General features: G+C 39.6%; 2 protein-coding genes across 6 annotated transcripts in view; both read left to right on the top strand.

Annotated features, from left to right (window-relative positions):
* The window catches only part of rnf213b (ring finger protein 213b), an 88605-nt gene that overhangs the window by 42068 nt on the left and 28307 nt on the right, over positions 1 to 18230 (top strand). The gene's annotated exons all lie outside the window — the stretch shown is intronic.
* LOC105008153 (serine protease 33-like) lies at positions 13748 to 17560 on the top strand. The gene is made up of 7 exons (XM_010867366.4): positions 13748 to 13848; positions 13948 to 14005; positions 14093 to 14137; positions 14489 to 14651; positions 14831 to 15099; positions 15249 to 15391; positions 15883 to 17560. The coding sequence occupies exons 2-7, from the start codon at positions 13972 to 13974 to the stop codon at positions 16240 to 16242; spliced, it is 1014 nt and encodes a 337-aa protein (XP_010865668.2). The 5' UTR covers positions 13748 to 13848; positions 13948 to 13971; the 3' UTR covers positions 16243 to 17560.

Genomic DNA, 18230 nt, shown 5'->3' with positions numbered 1-18230 from the left:
CAAGATGCTCAGCTTTTAGTAGGGGCTAGCTTTCTCATGTCTGGCTAGGTATAACAATTAAAATATTGTCTGTAGATAAGTGGTCCTTGTGCTTTAGGGGACATGAGGTGGTTTTCGCTGATATTGTGTACGCCTTAAACAATGTAAACTAGCAGATATGACAACGTGGTCTCGGGAGAAAATGAATCCTGTGCGTTAAGTCTGCAAGTAAAACTGCGTGGCTGTAACGGTAATATAAAAGTAATATAAGTAATTAATCACTACAATTATTGCATACTACTAAACAATAAAATGATTGGATGAATATATTAATATGTTTATTTAAACAGAATCAACTAGGGATGCACCGATTGATTGGCCAGCGATCGGAATCAGACGATTTTCACTTTAAACAGGTGATCGGCATTAGGTCTTTCTCAAGGCCAATTGAGAGATGTACAGCCTGAGCCAAAAATATTTAATTTATGCTTTGTTAGTTCTTATTTCTTAAGCTTGCTGGTTTGAATAAAAACAGTGAAAGATCCTAGGCTACTAGATGCTAAAATAGTTAGCCTATTAATTACATTTTTTTGAAAACTTTTTAGGCCTGTTCATATTTTTCAGTCATGTGGTTTGGTTGCTCTGACAGACTGGCATGCAAAACCATTGCTGAAACATGGAGTCTAACACTGGGAATTCTATGGAGTTACTGTACATGCCGGTCAAATTTTCTACTTTTACATCCAATGAGTGTTTAGATCAACTGACAAAACATGATAAACAAAGGTATATAAACACACTACATTTCTTAGGCACTTGTGACCCATATAGAGCACCTGCTGAGTTATTTACCTTGTTAAAAACAGCGACATTCCTGCCAGAGCTGAACGTTGGGGATGTACATGTATCTCCTTACTACAGCATCCATATTAGGAACATTATCATTCCTCCCCCAGAAACTCCGTTCTGAACTCCTACTCTGTCATCACCCCCTGGTCAAACGTCACCCCTCCCTTGGTCAAGTATCCGCTCTCGCCTTGTCAAACATCACCCCGTTTAAGCTTCAGTCCTCACATGGACAAAGCCCTCTTGATAAGGGGAGGACTGACGATGCAGTATATTTTTAATATGTTTAACAAGAGATGTTTAGCTAGCCTCACTAACGATAGCTAGACAAGTTGAGTTGGTTGTATCGGTGCAGACGAAAACAGACCATGTCATTCATTACAATGATTACATGTAGATATGATTGCAAATACAATATTATAAATGCGGGTAGCGCATCCAATGGAACTGCAACTATCTGGCATTATTAAGTATAATTAGTAAAAGTTGTGGAGTTGTCGATGGAGGGTAATGGAAGGAGTTTGTTTTGTGACATCACGTGAAAACTATCAATTGTGGCAGTTGGAATCAGGAATTCTTTAGAAAAATGTGGCGCCATTAAATATCATTTTTATTTACCAGTTATATGGGAAATTAACTTAATAGCATAAGTAAGATACAAACCCCATCTACATGTGTTGGCCTTAGAGTGTAGAGAGCGTCACGGAATGCCATTATGCCACGTTATTTTTTTACATACGTGTCTTTTCATCACTTTGTGGTTGCACAGTATTGTTTGGATGCACATATTTTTGGTGGGTATTGTGGAGAAAACGAGCTGGTATAAGGAGTGCATTTATGCAAAGCCATTTGAACATTTATTCAAATGTTTTAACTAGTTGGAATTCCTATTCTAGATATCAACTGTTCCCATTCTTGATATCAGCAATTCCCATTCTTGAACAACAAAGATTTCAAAAAGAGGGCAACAAGCAGTGCAAAACCTTGACATGGGCGTATGGTATTATTTACATCTTTTGATCATACATCCAATAAATATACATAATCTACTAACTTTACACAAACCTTATTATGTTTGGCTTTTTTAAAGTTATGACACAGACCTGTTCTTTCGAAAATCTGTTCTATACAAAAAACATTATACAATTAGGTTAGAATTAGAAAGAATGAGGATATTCATCTATGTTTCATAGCTTCAGCATGAATTAACTGACTAATGATATGGTAACCTATTGTTAGGTCATTATATACTTATGTCATGCAATAAAATGCAAATTAATTATTTAAAAAGGGTACAATGTGATTTTCTGGATTTTTTTTGAAAGTGTACCTATGATAAAAATTACAGAAAATCTGCAAAATCGGCAGTGTATCATATATGTATCTCCCCACTGTAGGTACATTTAAGTAAATCCATGTTGGTGTCTCAGAAAGTTTTGTCCATTGGAGCTGTTGGAAAAAATCCTTTTGCTATGGTTACTCTGGTTGAAGTAGCTTGAATTTGGTTAGAGATATTTTAGTATTTTATCTGTTTGAAATGGCTGACAGGTAGAAGAATATATACAATAATGAGACTTTTTCTCTATCTTGCTGGGGAATTGGGTTAAACAACAGTAGTTTGGGAAATATTACTGTAATTAAATTCATGTTTACTGTAAACCCTGCTGTGTATTTATACTGTTTATTATATGTAATTTTGTGGTACGGTTATTTACTGTAATATGACGGTATCGTTCTGGAAACATTGCTGCCAGGTCTTTGCTGCCAGGTTTTGTACACATGGGAAACTTTTGCAGGTTCTTTCCTACAGTGTCGAGCCGGCACAATGTCACCCACAACATTTCCATGTACTATTCATCTAATCCTTCTAACCCTGATTCCTTTTGTAACACCTGCTCAGCCATTTCATTTATGTCACATGCTATTGTGAACAGACTAATGTGGAATGTGTATGATGATACAGCAGAAACTTGATGTTCATGTATGCACACTATGCACTGCAGGTATGTTGACACACACAATGGGTTGGGATGAGGGTGGATCTGTCAGTGGATCTTGATAGACGTCTCAAAGATCATTGTTGTTAAGTCCTTATCCAGTCTCACTTTGGCTCATTTCTAATTTAAAGATACATCTCAAAAGATGGTCTAGTTCTCACGATATTGTACAGCACAAGTGACTGGTGGACATTTCGTCTTTGGTGTAAATTTTTGTCTGCTGTCAATCCTTTACATCTCAATAATATCCTATGCTTAAACTGTGTGTTTAGGCCCTACTGGTACTCTAAGAATCAATGAAAATTATAGATGGTCCAATAATTTTAAGTTGTTTTAATTGGCATTGAATTACTACCAAAAAAGTACTGTAGAAGAAACGTACATTCAATAGAGCCAGCGAGCTGAAATCACTTGCGTGTTTTGATTAGCTTTACAACCATATGTTATACTCAGTTATAAACCTTGAAGTTTCAAATCTCTGAAACAGTCAATTAACTATACTGGAACTACATTATAACAGACCATGTTGAAGGGATTGAGTCTGATTGGGGATGAGCTTCGTGTTTATTCTCTTTCACAAGATAAGATTTCGTTTTTTCTCAGGTTCTGGTTTGACAGTTTTCACTAAGTGAGGAATCCAGTTTACAGGAATACCCCCTTCTGCATTGTGGCTGTATGCATACTTTCCATGCAGTATGCATATTTTACATGCTTAAGTTTTCGTGATCTTGTTGAGGTCATGGGGTGGGGTTACCTCCATCTCGATTGAACAACCTGTTTACTACTCACACATATGCCTTTGAGCCAAGGACCCTGGTTTTTCATCAGCCATATCACTGCTCTAGCAGACGCAATAAATGGCAACTAGATAACTAGTGGAAACGAATACTGGATATACAAACCCGATTCCAAAAAAGTTGGGACCCTGTACAAATTGTGAGTAAAAAAGGAATGGAATACTTTACAAATCTCATAAACTTATATTTAATTCACAATAGAATATAGATAACATATCGAATGTTGAAAGTGAGACATTTTGTAATGTCATGCCAAATATTGGCTCATTTTGGATTTCATGAGAGCTACACATTCCAAAAAAGTTGGGACAGGTAGCAATAAGAGGCCGGAAAAGTTAAATGTACAGATAAGGAACAGCTGGAGGACCAATTTGCAACTTATTATGTCAATTGGCAACATGATTGGGTATAAAAAGAGCCTCTCAGAGTGGCAGTGTCTCTCAGAAGTCAAGATGGGCAGAGGATCACCAATTCCCCCAATGCTGCAGCAAAAAATAGTGGAGCAATATCAGAAATTAGTTTCTCCGAGAAAAATTGCAAAGAGTTTGAAGTTATCATCATCTACAGTGCATAATATCATCCAAAGACTCAGAGAATCTGGAACAATCTCTGTGCGTAAGGGTCAAGGCCGGAAAACCATACTGGATGCCGTGATCTTCAAGCCCTCAGACGGCACTGCATTACATACAGGAATGATACTGTAATGGAAATTACAACATGGGCTCAGGAATACTTCCAGAAAACATTGTCGGTGAACACAATCCACTGTGCCATTCGCCGTTGCCGGCTAAAACTCTAAAGGTCCAAAAATAAGCTGTATCTAAACAGGATCCAGAAGCACAGGCGTTTTCTCTGGGCCAAGGATCATTTAAAATGGACTGTGGCAAAGTGGAAAAGTGTTCTGTGGTCAGACGAATCAAAATTTGAAGTTCATTTTGGAAAACTGGGACGCCATGTCATACGGACTAAAGAAGACAATGACAACCCAAGTTGTTATCAGCACTCAGTTCAGAAGCCTGCATCTCTGATGGTATGGGGTTGCATGAGTGCTTGTGGCATGGGCAGCCTATACATCTGGAAAGGCCCCATCAATGCTGACAGTTATATCCAAGTTCTAGAACAACATATGTTCCCATCCAGACGTCGTCTCTTTCAGGGAAGACCTTGCATTTTCCAAAATGACAATGCCAGACCACATACTGCATCAATTACAATGTCATGGCTGCATAGAAGAAGGATCCGGGTACTGAAATGACCAGCCTGCAGTCCAGATCTTTCACCCATAGAAAACATTTGGCGCATCATAAAGAGGAAGGTGCGACAAAAAAGACCTAAGACAGTTGAGCAACCTGTATTAGACAAGAATGGGACAACATTCCTATTCATAAACTTGAGCAACTTGTCTCCTCAGTCCCCAGACGTTTGCAGTCTGTTATAAAAAGAAGAGGGGATGCCACACAGTGGTAAACATGGCCTTGTCCCAACTTTTTTGAGATGTGTTGATGCCATGAAATTTAAAATCAACTTATTTTTCCCTTAAAGTGATACATTTTCTCAGTTTAAACATTTGATATGTCATCTATGTTGTATTCTGAATAAAATATTGTAATTTGAATCTTCCACATCATTACATTCTGTTTTTATTCACAATTGTACAGTGTCCCAACTTTTTTGGAATCGGGTTTGTATTTTTGCTTTTGAAAGATGTCACTCAAATGTTATCCCAATAACATTAGTGTTTTTTTTGTTGTTGCAAAAATAGTAATCCACTCTTAATTTAACCATCATTTTGGCCAAAATATCTTAGGCACATACCATTTTGTAGAAAAAAATATTTGAACATCTAACAGCAGGTTGTTTATGCTTGTTTTTTCAGTCAAACTTCTTAAATGCTGTTCATTGATGAACGAAACACCTGAGCTGGATAGAAAATGTCACAACCTTGACTTTCTTGACCGTGTATCAAAGAACTATATCAAAGTAATCAAACATGAAAAGTTAAAAATGTCATATTAATCGATAGAATGTTATCATATTATTCCTGTATTTCCAGGATACAGTAAAAATGACTGAATATCTAAAATGAAGAGCTAATCTTTTTCAAATTGAGCGATAAAAACATAAGGTATTGATTTTACTTTGCACTTACTGAGTCTGGCTTTAATTATGTATAAAACCCAACACAATGAAGATGACTGATGTCTGTTGAAAAAGAGAGAAGAGTCATGCTTCTTTTGTTAGTTTATTGTTACTGCCCAACCTTGCCGGGGCTGTTCTATGAGGTGCTGCTTTCTTGCACTTTCTGTCAGCTGCTGATGTAAAAAGGGCTTTATGATTGTAATCTATATTCTGCTGGTAACAACAGATCTTTCTGAGAACTTGTCATGTACTGCTTAACACACAGTTTTTTTGTTCATACCTGCATAGCCATTCAAAGAAAACATCAACAAAATCCGTCTTTGTCAAGATACATTCCAACAAGTCACTGTCATAATTTAAAAAATGTGGGACATTATCATTATGGTTGGTACCTATTGTATATAATGTCTTTATATGGTTTGGCAGCAACATTGCACCATTTTAATGTGCTTAGTGAAAAAATTTGATACTGATTCTTGATGCACATCTGAAAGTTACCCCATCTGAAAAGGGCATTTTAAAAGTATGTTTCTTGTAATGGCCAGAATTCTGTTAGGATACAGAAAATTGTACTAGCAGGTCAGTGTTTGTGAATCAGAATATATGTAGATAAACAATACAGTGATGCCTGAACTGAGCTAACTTAGCTGAATTACCTAAGATAATTACAAATGTATAACAGACTTTAATAAAAAAATTATTACTCATAATAGACTATTTCGGATAATAAAAAGGATATTTCAATTCCTTTGAATGCCACTGTACGTTTCATGTAAAATTCCAGGAATGTTACTTTGTATGAATTATGCTATATAAATAAGCTTGCCTGCTTGCTAATAACCAAAAGGTAATCATAGGGATATGTTACATAATACTCCTTCAATTCACCTACAAATATTGTGATATAACCTTAACGATATAGCACCGTTCACTGAAGGTTCTCTCTTGAAAAGTCAATGCCCAAAGGGTTCTCATATTAAGAACATTCCCACAATGTTCTCAGAACATTCTGTTGATATTTCTAAGAACCAAAGAAGAATTTTCATGGAACGTCTTAGAAACCTTCTGTGCTTACGTTGGACACCCCTGGTTTCTACGTTTGGACACCCCTGGTTTCTACGTTTGGACACCCCTGGTTTCTAAGTTGGACACCCCTGGTTTCTACGTTTGGACACCTCTGGTTTCTACGTTTGGACACCTCTGGTTTCTACATGCAACAAAGAACATTTATGCAATAAGGCAAAAGAGTTGCAGCAGTTAATGCATTTACAGTTTGTTCTCTATTTACTTCACTTTATTCACAGATTCTATCCAGGTCTAATCTGGAGACTCTGGGATCCCATCCATATTTTGCCTTTACTCTCCTTCTACAGTAGATATTCATGTTTTTCTGCTGTGTTTTTGTCCAATATCATCATCAAGACAATACTTAAGTCTTTCCTTGCTGTGTCCGAATGAGTAGTCTGAGTTTTTGCTGTTCTTTTAATGCTCATCAACCTCTCTCACTGGGAAGAATGCATTGTTTTCTCAGGTCCTGGACCTTGCTGTTCATATTGACCATTGTTTTCTTTGTTGAATCTATCAGTATTTGTACAAAGCTTTTGAAGCTATTTTCCTTCAGCTGTAATTGCTTTCTTTAGATCTTTAGAAATGTTTAGTTTAGTTTTTTTTTTCACCTGTGATCGCAAGACACTGCCCTTACTTTTCTATTCATTAGCAGCATTATAACAGGTGTGTTTACCCGCTAGTTCCATTCTGGTCAGGTTGTCCGTTCTGTCTGTCTGTATTTATATCTTCACATTCCAATTAAGTAATATATTGATATTTTACCTCATATTTTACCTAGTATTTGCCCTTATCCAGAGTAACCTACAGTAGTGAATTAGTATATGTTTACACAGGCTCCTGTTGATCCAACAACTATGCTGTTGAAAGGACCATGCCCTACCAACTGAGATACTCAGGACCTTTTTTCACTTACTGCTTTCCATCTCTCTATTCAAATAGGGCCTAACTGTCTGTATGAAATGCAAAGGCTTTGAATGTTTTGTCAGGTTCTTTGTCAGTCAGCAGAGCTACCACTGTTGTCATGTGCCCGGGTCTCGGGTTGGGCTTTGTTCTTGGAGCTTGGGAGTTCCTAATATGGGACATAGCTGTCTCAAACCAGGAACCTCTGCTTTAAAATCTTACTCTAGTGTTCTGCCTCAAGCACCTCTACTGTTTGAGCCACTCAAACTCTAACTCTTCTCTGGTGCAAATAGGGACATTTAAGGTTTAGGATTAAGTAGCACATTTACTGCACTTGTCACATCCTGGGGAAAAGTATAATTCACTTTCATTGCAGTAATTAGGAGCATGGTGTGCTGGATGCATGAAGAGTTCATATCGTTATCTGGTTAAATCGTTGCAGCTATTGGCTAGTGACTGCTTACCATTATCATGTCTACAGTTTGTTTGAGATGTGAAGCCAGAACTTTAACTAAACGCTCAGTTGAAAAGCTTTATACGGAATTTAGTTTTTAAATTTATCTCCATACTTCTACCGCTTCATTATCAATGAGAATAGGCCCAATTATGTACATTTCTGACTTTATAGTACCTATACAATCAATATATACTGAATGTGAATGTACAATATACACCATATAGATTCGGACAGTGAAGCCAGGGTCTACTCAGAGCACAAGTGGTCGCTTAGGGCACCTGACCGCTAGGAGGCCTCCGACTGCTAGGGAGCCCTCATCCAATAGGGGTAAGGGGGCCCCAAATGAAAAGGCTACAGCTGGCACTGAGTGAAGCTACAATTTGGTTGTAACATCCATATGGTTAATATTCAGTTTGTAATAATTCACTTTGACATTGGTGATGTTTAACATTAATATGAGGCAGCCATGTGATATTCATTTGTCCCTTCTGTAACTTCCACTGTTCTGTAACATAGCCTACATTGTGGTTATTGGTGTGCGAAGTCTTCCCACACACTTTCAATGGTCCTTATTTTTGCATGGTTGTGGCCTGTTAGCTAATCAAACAGGTTTGGTAGGTATAACGTAACATTTTGTTTAAATCCCAAACAGTACCAGCTAAACAAGTCTTAATCTCAGAACTGTGAAAGTGAACTGGACTAAGTGGAAGGTCAATGAGGTGTGTTTTAGGAGGGAGTGAAACTCGGGCCAAAACATTTATTGGTTGTCCATATTCTATACCTTACTGGCCCTCATTCAGACAAAGGTTCTGCATCCGTCCTGTTTCTTCTTGATCTTAGTGCTGCTTTTGACACTATTGATCACTCCTTTCTCTTAGAGAGACTGGAAACCCATATTGGGCTACATGGACATGATCTAGCCTGGTTTAAATCTTATTTATCTGAAAGATATCAGTTTGTTAGTGTGGATGGCATATCCTCTGACAAGTCAAAGCCAAATGCTTTGGTGTTCCTCAAGGCTCGGTTCTGGGCCCATTATTGTTCTCACTATATATGCTGCCTCTGGGTGATGTCATCTGGTGTCAACTTTCACTGTTATGCTGGGTGGTTGCGGTTGGTGGGTGTCTCTTTGGTTAATGCCTGGCAATGTGGGTGGATTGATTTCCTGCTTGTTGGGCCCTGTCTGTCCTGGATTGATTTCCTGCCTGTCCTGCCTGTTGGGCCCTGTCTGTCCTGGATTGATTTCCTGTCTGTCCTGGCTGTTGGGCCCTGTCTGTCCTGGATTGATTTCCTGCCTGTCCTGCCTGTTGGGCCCTGTCTGTCCTGGATTGATTTCCTGTCTGTCCTGGCTGTTGGGCCCTGTCTGTCCTGGATTGATTTCCTGCCTGTCCTGCCTGTTGGGCCCTGTCTGTCCTGGATTGATTTCCTGTCTGTCCGGGCTGTTGGGCCTTGTCTGTCCTGGATTGATTTCCTGTCTGTCCTGGCTGTTGGGCCTTGTCTGTCCTGGATTGATTTCCTGCCTGTTGGGCCCTGTCCGATGTTATCGCAGATAAAGCCGTGGAAACGAGAAACGCGCTGCACCTGTCCTTACATACATATGACCCACCACCGAGGTAAAGTTGGTTTGATATTGGACATTCAAGGTTTATTCAAACCATCAGGTCCTGTTTTCCCAAACTCAGCCACACTGTAACGCGGCGTATCGAACGACGTATACAGCAGTCTGCTTATGGTTAGGGACCGTCAACGATTTACATGCCTCAAAGTTATGTATTCAATAGATCTTTAACCATGTGGCTTAGAAACATCCAACCACTTTGAAATTGTTCAGAGAACACCCACAAATCTTTGGCTTAGCCTCTTTCTGCTCCGGTGCCCCGAACCGACTCAGGGGCAAAGCGTCCTCCTGCTCACCTGGCGCCTCCTGCTCCCCTGGCGCCTCCAGCTCCCCTGGCCTCAAGCTCTCCCTGGCCTCAAGCTCTCCCTATGCTTTCTACTCCTGGACTCCTTCTCCGGCACCCCGTATTCGGGGGCGGTGCGTCCCTTCATTCCGGTGCCCTGTGCAGGTATGGTGGCAGAGCATCCTCCTCCTCCCGCGTCCCGTCTTGATTCGGGGGTGGAGCTTCCTCCCTCCATCCCTTTGCCTTGTCCTGCTTCCTAAGGCGGAACCCCCACCTGCTGTCCTGGCACCACCTGCTCTCCTGGCACCACCTGCTGTCCCAGCACCACCTGCTGTCCCAGCACCAAGTCCTGCTCTGATGCCATGTCCATCTCCGGCGCCACCTGCTGCTCTGGCGTCTCAGAGCCGAAGTCCATTAAAAGAGCATGTTATGCCATCATTAGGGTAACTGCTTGACCCAGAACCACTGGTTTATTTATCCTCTCACTAGTCAATTTAAGACCTGTTAGCTAATCAAGTCCCAGCCAAATTATAATGTCCATTTATGATCTCCAGGCATGTCGACATGCCCTGAGTGCAGGCCCGTTTCCATGGGGGGGCAAAAGGGGGCATTGGCCTCTCAGGTAGAAAGTCGTGCCCCCTCACTTTGTTTTCTCCACACACATAGCCGATTGTCTATGAATGTGACCCGGTCCGATCATCATAGTCAACACGTTACGATCAGCGCGTTTCGGTCGGCTTTACATGCGTATATACAGTTGTGCTCATAAGTTTGCATACCCTTGGAGAATTGGTAATATATGTACCATTTGTAAAGAAAACATGAGTTTTTAATTAGCATTAAATTACCCGTAGTTCTTAATACTGTGTATTGCCCCCTTTAGTATCAATGACAGTGTGTAGTCTTTTGTAATAGTTGTCTATGAGGCCCCAAATTCTTGCAGCTGGTATAGCTGCCCATTCCTTTTGGCAAAATGCCTCCGGGTCATGCAAAGTCTTTGGTCATCTTGCATGAACCGCTCATTTGAGATCTCCCCAGAGTGGTTCGATGATATTAAGGTCAGGAGACTGATGGTCACTCCAGAACCTTCACTCATTTCTGCTGTAACCACTGGAGGGTCAACTTGTCCTTGTGCTTAGGGTCATTATTGTGCTGGAAAGTCCAAGAGCATTCCATGCACAGCTTTCGTGCAGAGGAATGCATATTGTCTGCCAGTATTTTCTGATAACATGCTGCATTTATCTTGCCATCAATTTTCACAAGATTCCCCATGCCTTTAGAGCTCACACACCCCCAAAACACCATGCTTCACAGTGGGGATGGTATTCTGATCACTATAGGCCTTGATGACCCCTCTCCAAACATAGCACTTATGGTTGTGACCATAAATGTCAATTTTGGTCTCATCACTCCAAATTACATGTCAGGCATATTGTAACCAGGCTTTTTTGTGGCACTGGCGTAGTAAAAGCTTATTTTTGGCAACTCGACCATCATATTTGTTGAAGTATCGTCGTATTATGCTCTTTGAAACAACCACAACGTCTTCCAGAGCAGCCTGTGCCTCTCCTGAGGTTACCTGTGGGTTTTTATTTGTATCCCGAACAATTCTTCTGGCAGTTTTGGCTGAAATCTTTCTTGGTCTCCCTGATCTTGACTTGGTATCAAGAGTTCCTGAATTTTCCACTTCTTAATAAGTGATTGAACAGTACTTATTGGAATTTGCAAGGCTTTGCATATCTTTTTTATCCTTTTCCATCTTTATAAAGTTCCATTAACTTGTTACGCAGGTCTTTTTACAGTTATTTTCTGCTCCCTGTGGCTCAGTATCTAGCCTGCTCAGTGCATCCATGTGAGAGCAAACCAACTAATTGACTATATATACAGTGTGTCTGTAAAGGCGAAACATTCAAGGGTATGTAAACTTTTGATCAGGGCCATTTGGGTGATTTCTGTTATTGTGATTTAAAAAGGAGCCAAATAACTTTGTGATAATAAATGGCTTCATATGATCCTTAAATAAAATATTAATTTATGCATGATCGGTCATATTTTTTAAATAAATGCCAAAACGTCACAATTTCTGCCAGTGTATGCTAACTTATGAGCACCACTGTACGTTTCAAAACTGGATTGGACGTGACCCCTCATTTATACAAAATGCACTCTGTCATGTCACCCTGACGCCGGCCTTGCCTGACTGACTTCGGCAAAGCAAGGTGATTTGTCTAGCGCATTACATACACATGAACAACAGAAATAAGAGAGAAAATGCGGAATAAAGTGAAATAAATAAATTATACTGTAATAGCCTACGGTTTTGATACAATATTTAATATTCTGGTACATTTGTATGTGTTATATTCCTTGTCATCTTATTTTATATTACCTATTATTATTATTGTGGTTGTTGTTACTGAAGCTGGCATGATTGTTGTTTCTCGTGATAATGATGGTCTTAAGGTGAATCAAGCATGATGTTGGTTTTTGACGTTGGTTTTGGTCTCCGAACACACGTGAGTTTGATCGTAAGGATACGACAAAGACAATATTGACGAATACCAGCTCTGTTGGTTAAATGATTGTTAAATGATCATTTTAAGATTAAATTTGATCGTATGCACGTTTCATGAATGAGGGCCACTGTTTATTTTATCTTAATATACATTTTCCAAATACATGTTGCATATGGTTTAACAATTTTCTTTGACAGCTTTGAAACAATTTATGCTTTATTTGCAATGACCTGATGAAAGAAATAGAATGGATAGCCAATGTACAGTATCAGCATAAAGTATAAATGCTGTAGAATAGTGAGCTGGCCCTTGTTTGTTTAAGATTTACTGAATTTGCTCTTGAAATGCTCAAATAACACTGGGTATTATAAACACAAATTAAATACAATAAAATATTTGTCATGTCGATATATTTAATATATATACAATGCTCAAACACTTAAATCACAAATTGGATCTCGATGAACGAAATATATTAAAGATCAAAATCTTTACTGTAGAAATTATTTGTCAAACAAATCCTTTTGATTATTTATGTATTTTCTTGGTGTAGTGGGAAAGATTTTGCCATGGCGAGATGCTACAGTAAAATTAACTCAACAGAATCACTGGATAGTGGTAGTAGTGGACAGAAAAATTAATAGTAACTGTATATTTTGGTTTATATACATACAATGTATATAAAAAGTCTACACACACTTGTGAAAATGCCAGGTTTTTGTGATGTAAAAGAATGAGACAAAGATAAATCATGTCAGAACTTTTCCCCCTTTTAATGTGACCTATAATGTGAACAATTCAATTGAAAAACCAACTGAAATCTTCGACGGGGAAAAATGAAAAACAAAAACCCACAGACCAGGCAATTAAAGTCCTTCTACTTTCCCTAAAACTTGGCCCACTACTGTTGTTAAACATTATGTAGCAGCAGATAACCCCTAACCCACATGAGCGTGTCCTAACATCTGACTGGTACTGGATATTATTTTGTAATGCTATTGATGTACATCGGGTGCCAAACCTTATCGTTCAAAGAGAGAATTCTAAGGAACAGGTGATCTATTCTTACAAAAAAATGTATTGTTTAAGTGCACTTGCCACACCTTCAGAAGTACTGCTATCACCAGTCCATCCCATACCCACATTCCTCCTCATCCACCTGCCTCCGGAGTATTTAGTTCATGCACGTTTGTGTGAAGTGACAGCCTAACAGAACATCACCAGAGGCACAGTGAGGCACAGAATCAGGTGAGACTGTCTTACATTTCTGTTTGTGAAATACAAAATGTAAAATGTGAATGTGAAGCTTTGAAGACGATGATGGGGTTAATCAATGTTTGTTTCTAGATTTCTGTGGACAAGGATCTGAGAATGCACAATGAAATTATGCTTTTGTTGATGATGAGTAAGTACTTTGTATGTTTTGTATGATAATTTTCACATTTTACATATCATTTTGCTGACCTTGATTCCCTCGTTATTCTCTCAAAAGGTTTGGTGACCACAGCTGTTGGTCAAAACAACTCATCTGCATCTAGTGAGTTTGTATCACACCCAACACGTGATTTCAATCCATTCTGACTGAATAGTAATAGACTGAAACCATCATGTGATACACAGACCAGGAACAAAGCATAGATCAGATATTAGTCTTGAAGGCTAATAGGGGGGGATTTCCTGGCTAGGGGACAAGATAGTGGTGTAGGAAAGTTGAGTTAATAAAGTTCAATTTAAATACAATACTAAAGTATAGCTTTCCTGTCTCAGACGTCAATCAGCGAAATGTGAATATTTGTCTCTGCTTGGAGTTTAAGGGGATATTATATATTTCTGGAATGAAATACATTGGCATGATAATCACTGTTTAATTTATATTGTTGTATGTCAGTATGTGGCATCGCTCCACTCAACCCCAGGATAGTGGGAGGTCAGGATGCCCCTCCAGGAAGTTGGCCCTGGCAGGCAAGCCTTCAACAAAATGGCTTTCACGTCTGTGGTGGGTCCCTCATCAACAGTAAGTGGGTGTTGACTGCAGCCCACTGCTTCTCCAGGTAAGTTAACCTGAGATAGAAACAACATGAACGTTGTACTCTTTTTTTGTAACTTCCCTGAACTTGCTTGAAATATGTTTTTGTAAATGTAATTGTCTACTCTTTCATGTTAATCTTTAGTTTTTTTGCACTATGATAATTTCTAATTTCCCAAATGTTCCATTTTCATTCCAACAAAGCTCGGATCCAAGCATATGGACCGTTGTGCTCGGCCTGCGTACCCAGGAGGGAAATAACACCAACTCAGAGTCTTTTAGTGTGGATTTGGTTGTTATAAATCCGGAATACAATGGAACCCCATACGACAACGACATCGCTCTGCTCAGACTCTCCTCACCTGTCACCTTCACAGACTTCATCCGACCCGTCTGTCTGGCAGCCAGTGGCAGTGCTGTTAACAATGGTGCTGATGTCTGGTTGACTGGCTGGGGCAATATCAATGAAGGAGGTGAGGACACAGTAATGATCCCCTGTGGTGGATGTTGATGAGATCTCAAACAGTATCACCAGTTGTAATATTCAAGTGGTGGTAATAAACAGGTCATCAACATATGTCCTTCTTAAATCTCCCATCATTAGTCTTCATGTGTCTTACAGTGTCCCTCCCTCCCCCTGGGACTCTCCAAGAAGTGGAGGTTCCCGTTGTGGGGAACAGAGAGTGTGACTGCCTGTATGGGGGACGTATCACTGACAACATGCTTTGTGCTGGTTTTCTGCAAGGAGGCAAGGACACCTGTCAGGTAAAGTCAGTATATGGGGGTTCTGGGTTGGAGTGTGTTGACATTCAATAGAATATTCAAATAATATATATATATATTTTTTTCTCATATCCCAACTTCACCTGCTAATCTATTTTGCAGGAATCCTGTCCCCAGCTTTTCTAAATGTTCTAAATCATTTTGGATTGAATACATAGTAATATAATGGATTTATATCAGTGGTTAAAGTCAATGTTCCATCCTTGCTCAGTTATCCAGAAAATATATATTTTTTTAAGTGAATTTCCTAAGTCTGTGGCGCCATTTTTAGAAATGTATAAAGCCCACTAACATTTTGAGGAAGATGTTGCACAGTGAAAAAACAAGAAATCACTTGGTAGAAGGAGAGACAGTGTAATTCAATGTAATTCTCCCCAATGACCAAAAGCTGACCAAAAGACCAAAACTTGGCCCTGCTCCAGCCCGCTTCCTTTCTTAGTTGATTAAAAACCCTTCCCATGGTCTCTTCTCAGGGTGACTCAGGAGGTCCGATGGTGATGGAGCAGTTCGCTGTCTGGGTCCAGCCTGGGATTGTTAGTTGGGGTAATGGCTGTGCTCGTCCCAATTACCCAGGAGTCTACGCCAGAGTGTCCCAGTACCAGTCTTGGATCACCTCCCACATCAGAAAGGACCCCCCAGGCTTTGTGTTTCTCTACGGTGGTGTAGATGGTGACAGCAGTTTCATTTGTCATACAGCCACGCCCCCAACTACCACTGAGGAATCAACTCCCTTTACCACTGAAGATGATTCCATTTTTGGTAAAGGCCAGGGTGTGTTTGGTTCCCTTTATATGCTGTGCGCCTTGCTCATTGGGGTTTTTCTCACCATCTAATGTACTGATCAGTACCAGATTGTAATCCAGGTTGGGCTTTTATTGGCAGCCTCAGTATATGTAATAAGGGCTAATATCCCGCTGAACAGTGAAACTGGGGAAGAGTCAGCTTGCTGTTTATCGACCTCTTTAGGGCTGGGTGTGCAGTTTCCCCGTTATGTCGGATTGTTTTTTCCTTGTCACATCTTCCTGACTGAAGATGGTTTTAATGGGATGTAACTGTTGTATTGATTTATTGGTGATTGATATTTTGACATGTATTCATTAAAGGTGCAATCTGGAATTCAAATGCCCTTAAACCGTTATAGGTTAACATCTAAAGTACTGAAGCTGAGGAAAAGGGACTCTTCAATTCATACAAACCTTTGGGTGATTTTTATGATTTCTGTTTACAAACATTAGTTTAAAACAAGCCTATGTTTTTGATGAAGTAAGGTAACCATCTATAAACGGATGTGAACAAAAAACACTGCTAACCCAGGGTAAATAAAGGATAAAAATATAACATTAATATTTACATATTGTAAGTGAGATTTATCACAAAGTTAGTATTTTCATAGGCTCCCAAGTAATGTGTACACTTGAGTAAGATGAACATTCTGTGTTCATTGTGAATGAACTTTCTGAAAGCTGTACGACTACTAAGCCACACCTCCAGTACATACCTCTACTAAGCCACACCTCCAGTACATACCTCTACTAAGCCACACCTCCAGTACATACCTCTACTAAGCCACGCCTTCAGTACATACCTCTACTAAGCCACGCCTCCAGTACATACCTCTACTAAGCCACGCCTTCAGTACATACCTCTACTAAGCCACGCCTCCAGTGTTCTCAGGTAGTGGATGGTATCTCAGTCGTGGGGCTCTTAAGTAATAACTGGAATTAATTAATCAAATGGCATTAAACACGTTGCTTTCGTGTCCTTAAAACCATTCCAGTCAGTCCAGTCATTAATATGATCTGTCATCTCCTCAGCAGCCTTGGGTGGCCCAGAAAACCCCTCCATCATGTTGGTAATCAAAACAACAGAGTGTTGTGGAAAATTCCCCGATTACCCCTTTAACATATGAGAAATCGCTTATCCTTTTAAAGTGAGAGCTGTATAAAAATGCTAACTCAGACTTGTGAAATCCTCTTCTATATGTTTTTTGTCAGATGTTTGGTTTGTCTGTGGTGGTCTAGTGATTAATGTTGCAGTCCCAGTGAACATGTTGTGTTGGTGTGGTTACTTCCTGCTGGACACACTGACCTCTCACTGTCCTTCCTGTTTTCTCTTCTATCTTTCCTATTGATAAAATCATAGTTAACACTGTTTAAAGTTACACATATTAATCCTGCCTCAAGACGATACTATTTTACAGAAACATCAGGTCTAGTATGTGTAGCCACCCGTGGCCCGGTGATTCAGTCACAATTCTCTCTTGTGTCTTATAAAATAACTACAAAAACTATTGAAACAAATGAGTCAGGAGAGTTAGTGTCCACGGTTAAGAAAAAACACTGAGTTATGTGATGAGTGATGAATGTCGGTGATGAATGTCGGTGATGAATGTCGGTGATGAATGTCGGTGATGAATGTCGGTGATGAATGTCGGTGATGAATGTCGGTGATGAATGTCGGTGATGAATGTCTGGAAGAACAGGTCCTCCTATCTAGCTCACCTACAGTATCACCTCATTTACAATCCAAAGGTTTGTCTCAATAGATGGTCAAGATGTCTCATGATATGGTAGCAAAGCATTATCTTGTTGGTGTCAAAAACAAAACAAATACAATCTAGGGGCAACAGAAGGTTCAGTCAAATTCATTACAGCTCTCTCAGGTGGAGGTTCATATGATTCCAACACTCACGTGTTCTGGAGAGGTGCCAGTACTGCATGACCTGTCAAATGACTGACGACCAGTCAGTCATTTTCTTTTTAATACCCCAATATGTTGATTCATATGTTTACAAATGTAACACATTTTGACCATCACGGAC

The sequence above is a fragment of the Esox lucius genome, chromosome 6 (genome assembly GCF_011004845.1).
Source record: "Esox lucius isolate fEsoLuc1 chromosome 6, fEsoLuc1.pri, whole genome shotgun sequence".
Lineage (NCBI taxonomy): Eukaryota > Metazoa > Chordata > Actinopteri > Esociformes > Esocidae > Esox > Esox lucius.
This window is presented reverse-complemented; position numbering and strand designations above follow the sequence as displayed.

Coding starts and splice junctions, on each gene's coding strand:
- LOC105008153 (XM_010867366.4), top strand. CDS start 13,972: ATGCACAATGAAATTATGCTTTTGTTGATGATGA. Junction 14,006..14,092: donor TATGCTTTTGTTGATGATGA/GTAAGTACTTTG, acceptor TTCTCTCAAAAG/GTTTGGTGACCACAGCTGTT. Junction 14,138..14,488: donor AAACAACTCATCTGCATCTA/GTGAGTTTGTAT, acceptor GTTGTATGTCAG/TATGTGGCATCGCTCCACTC.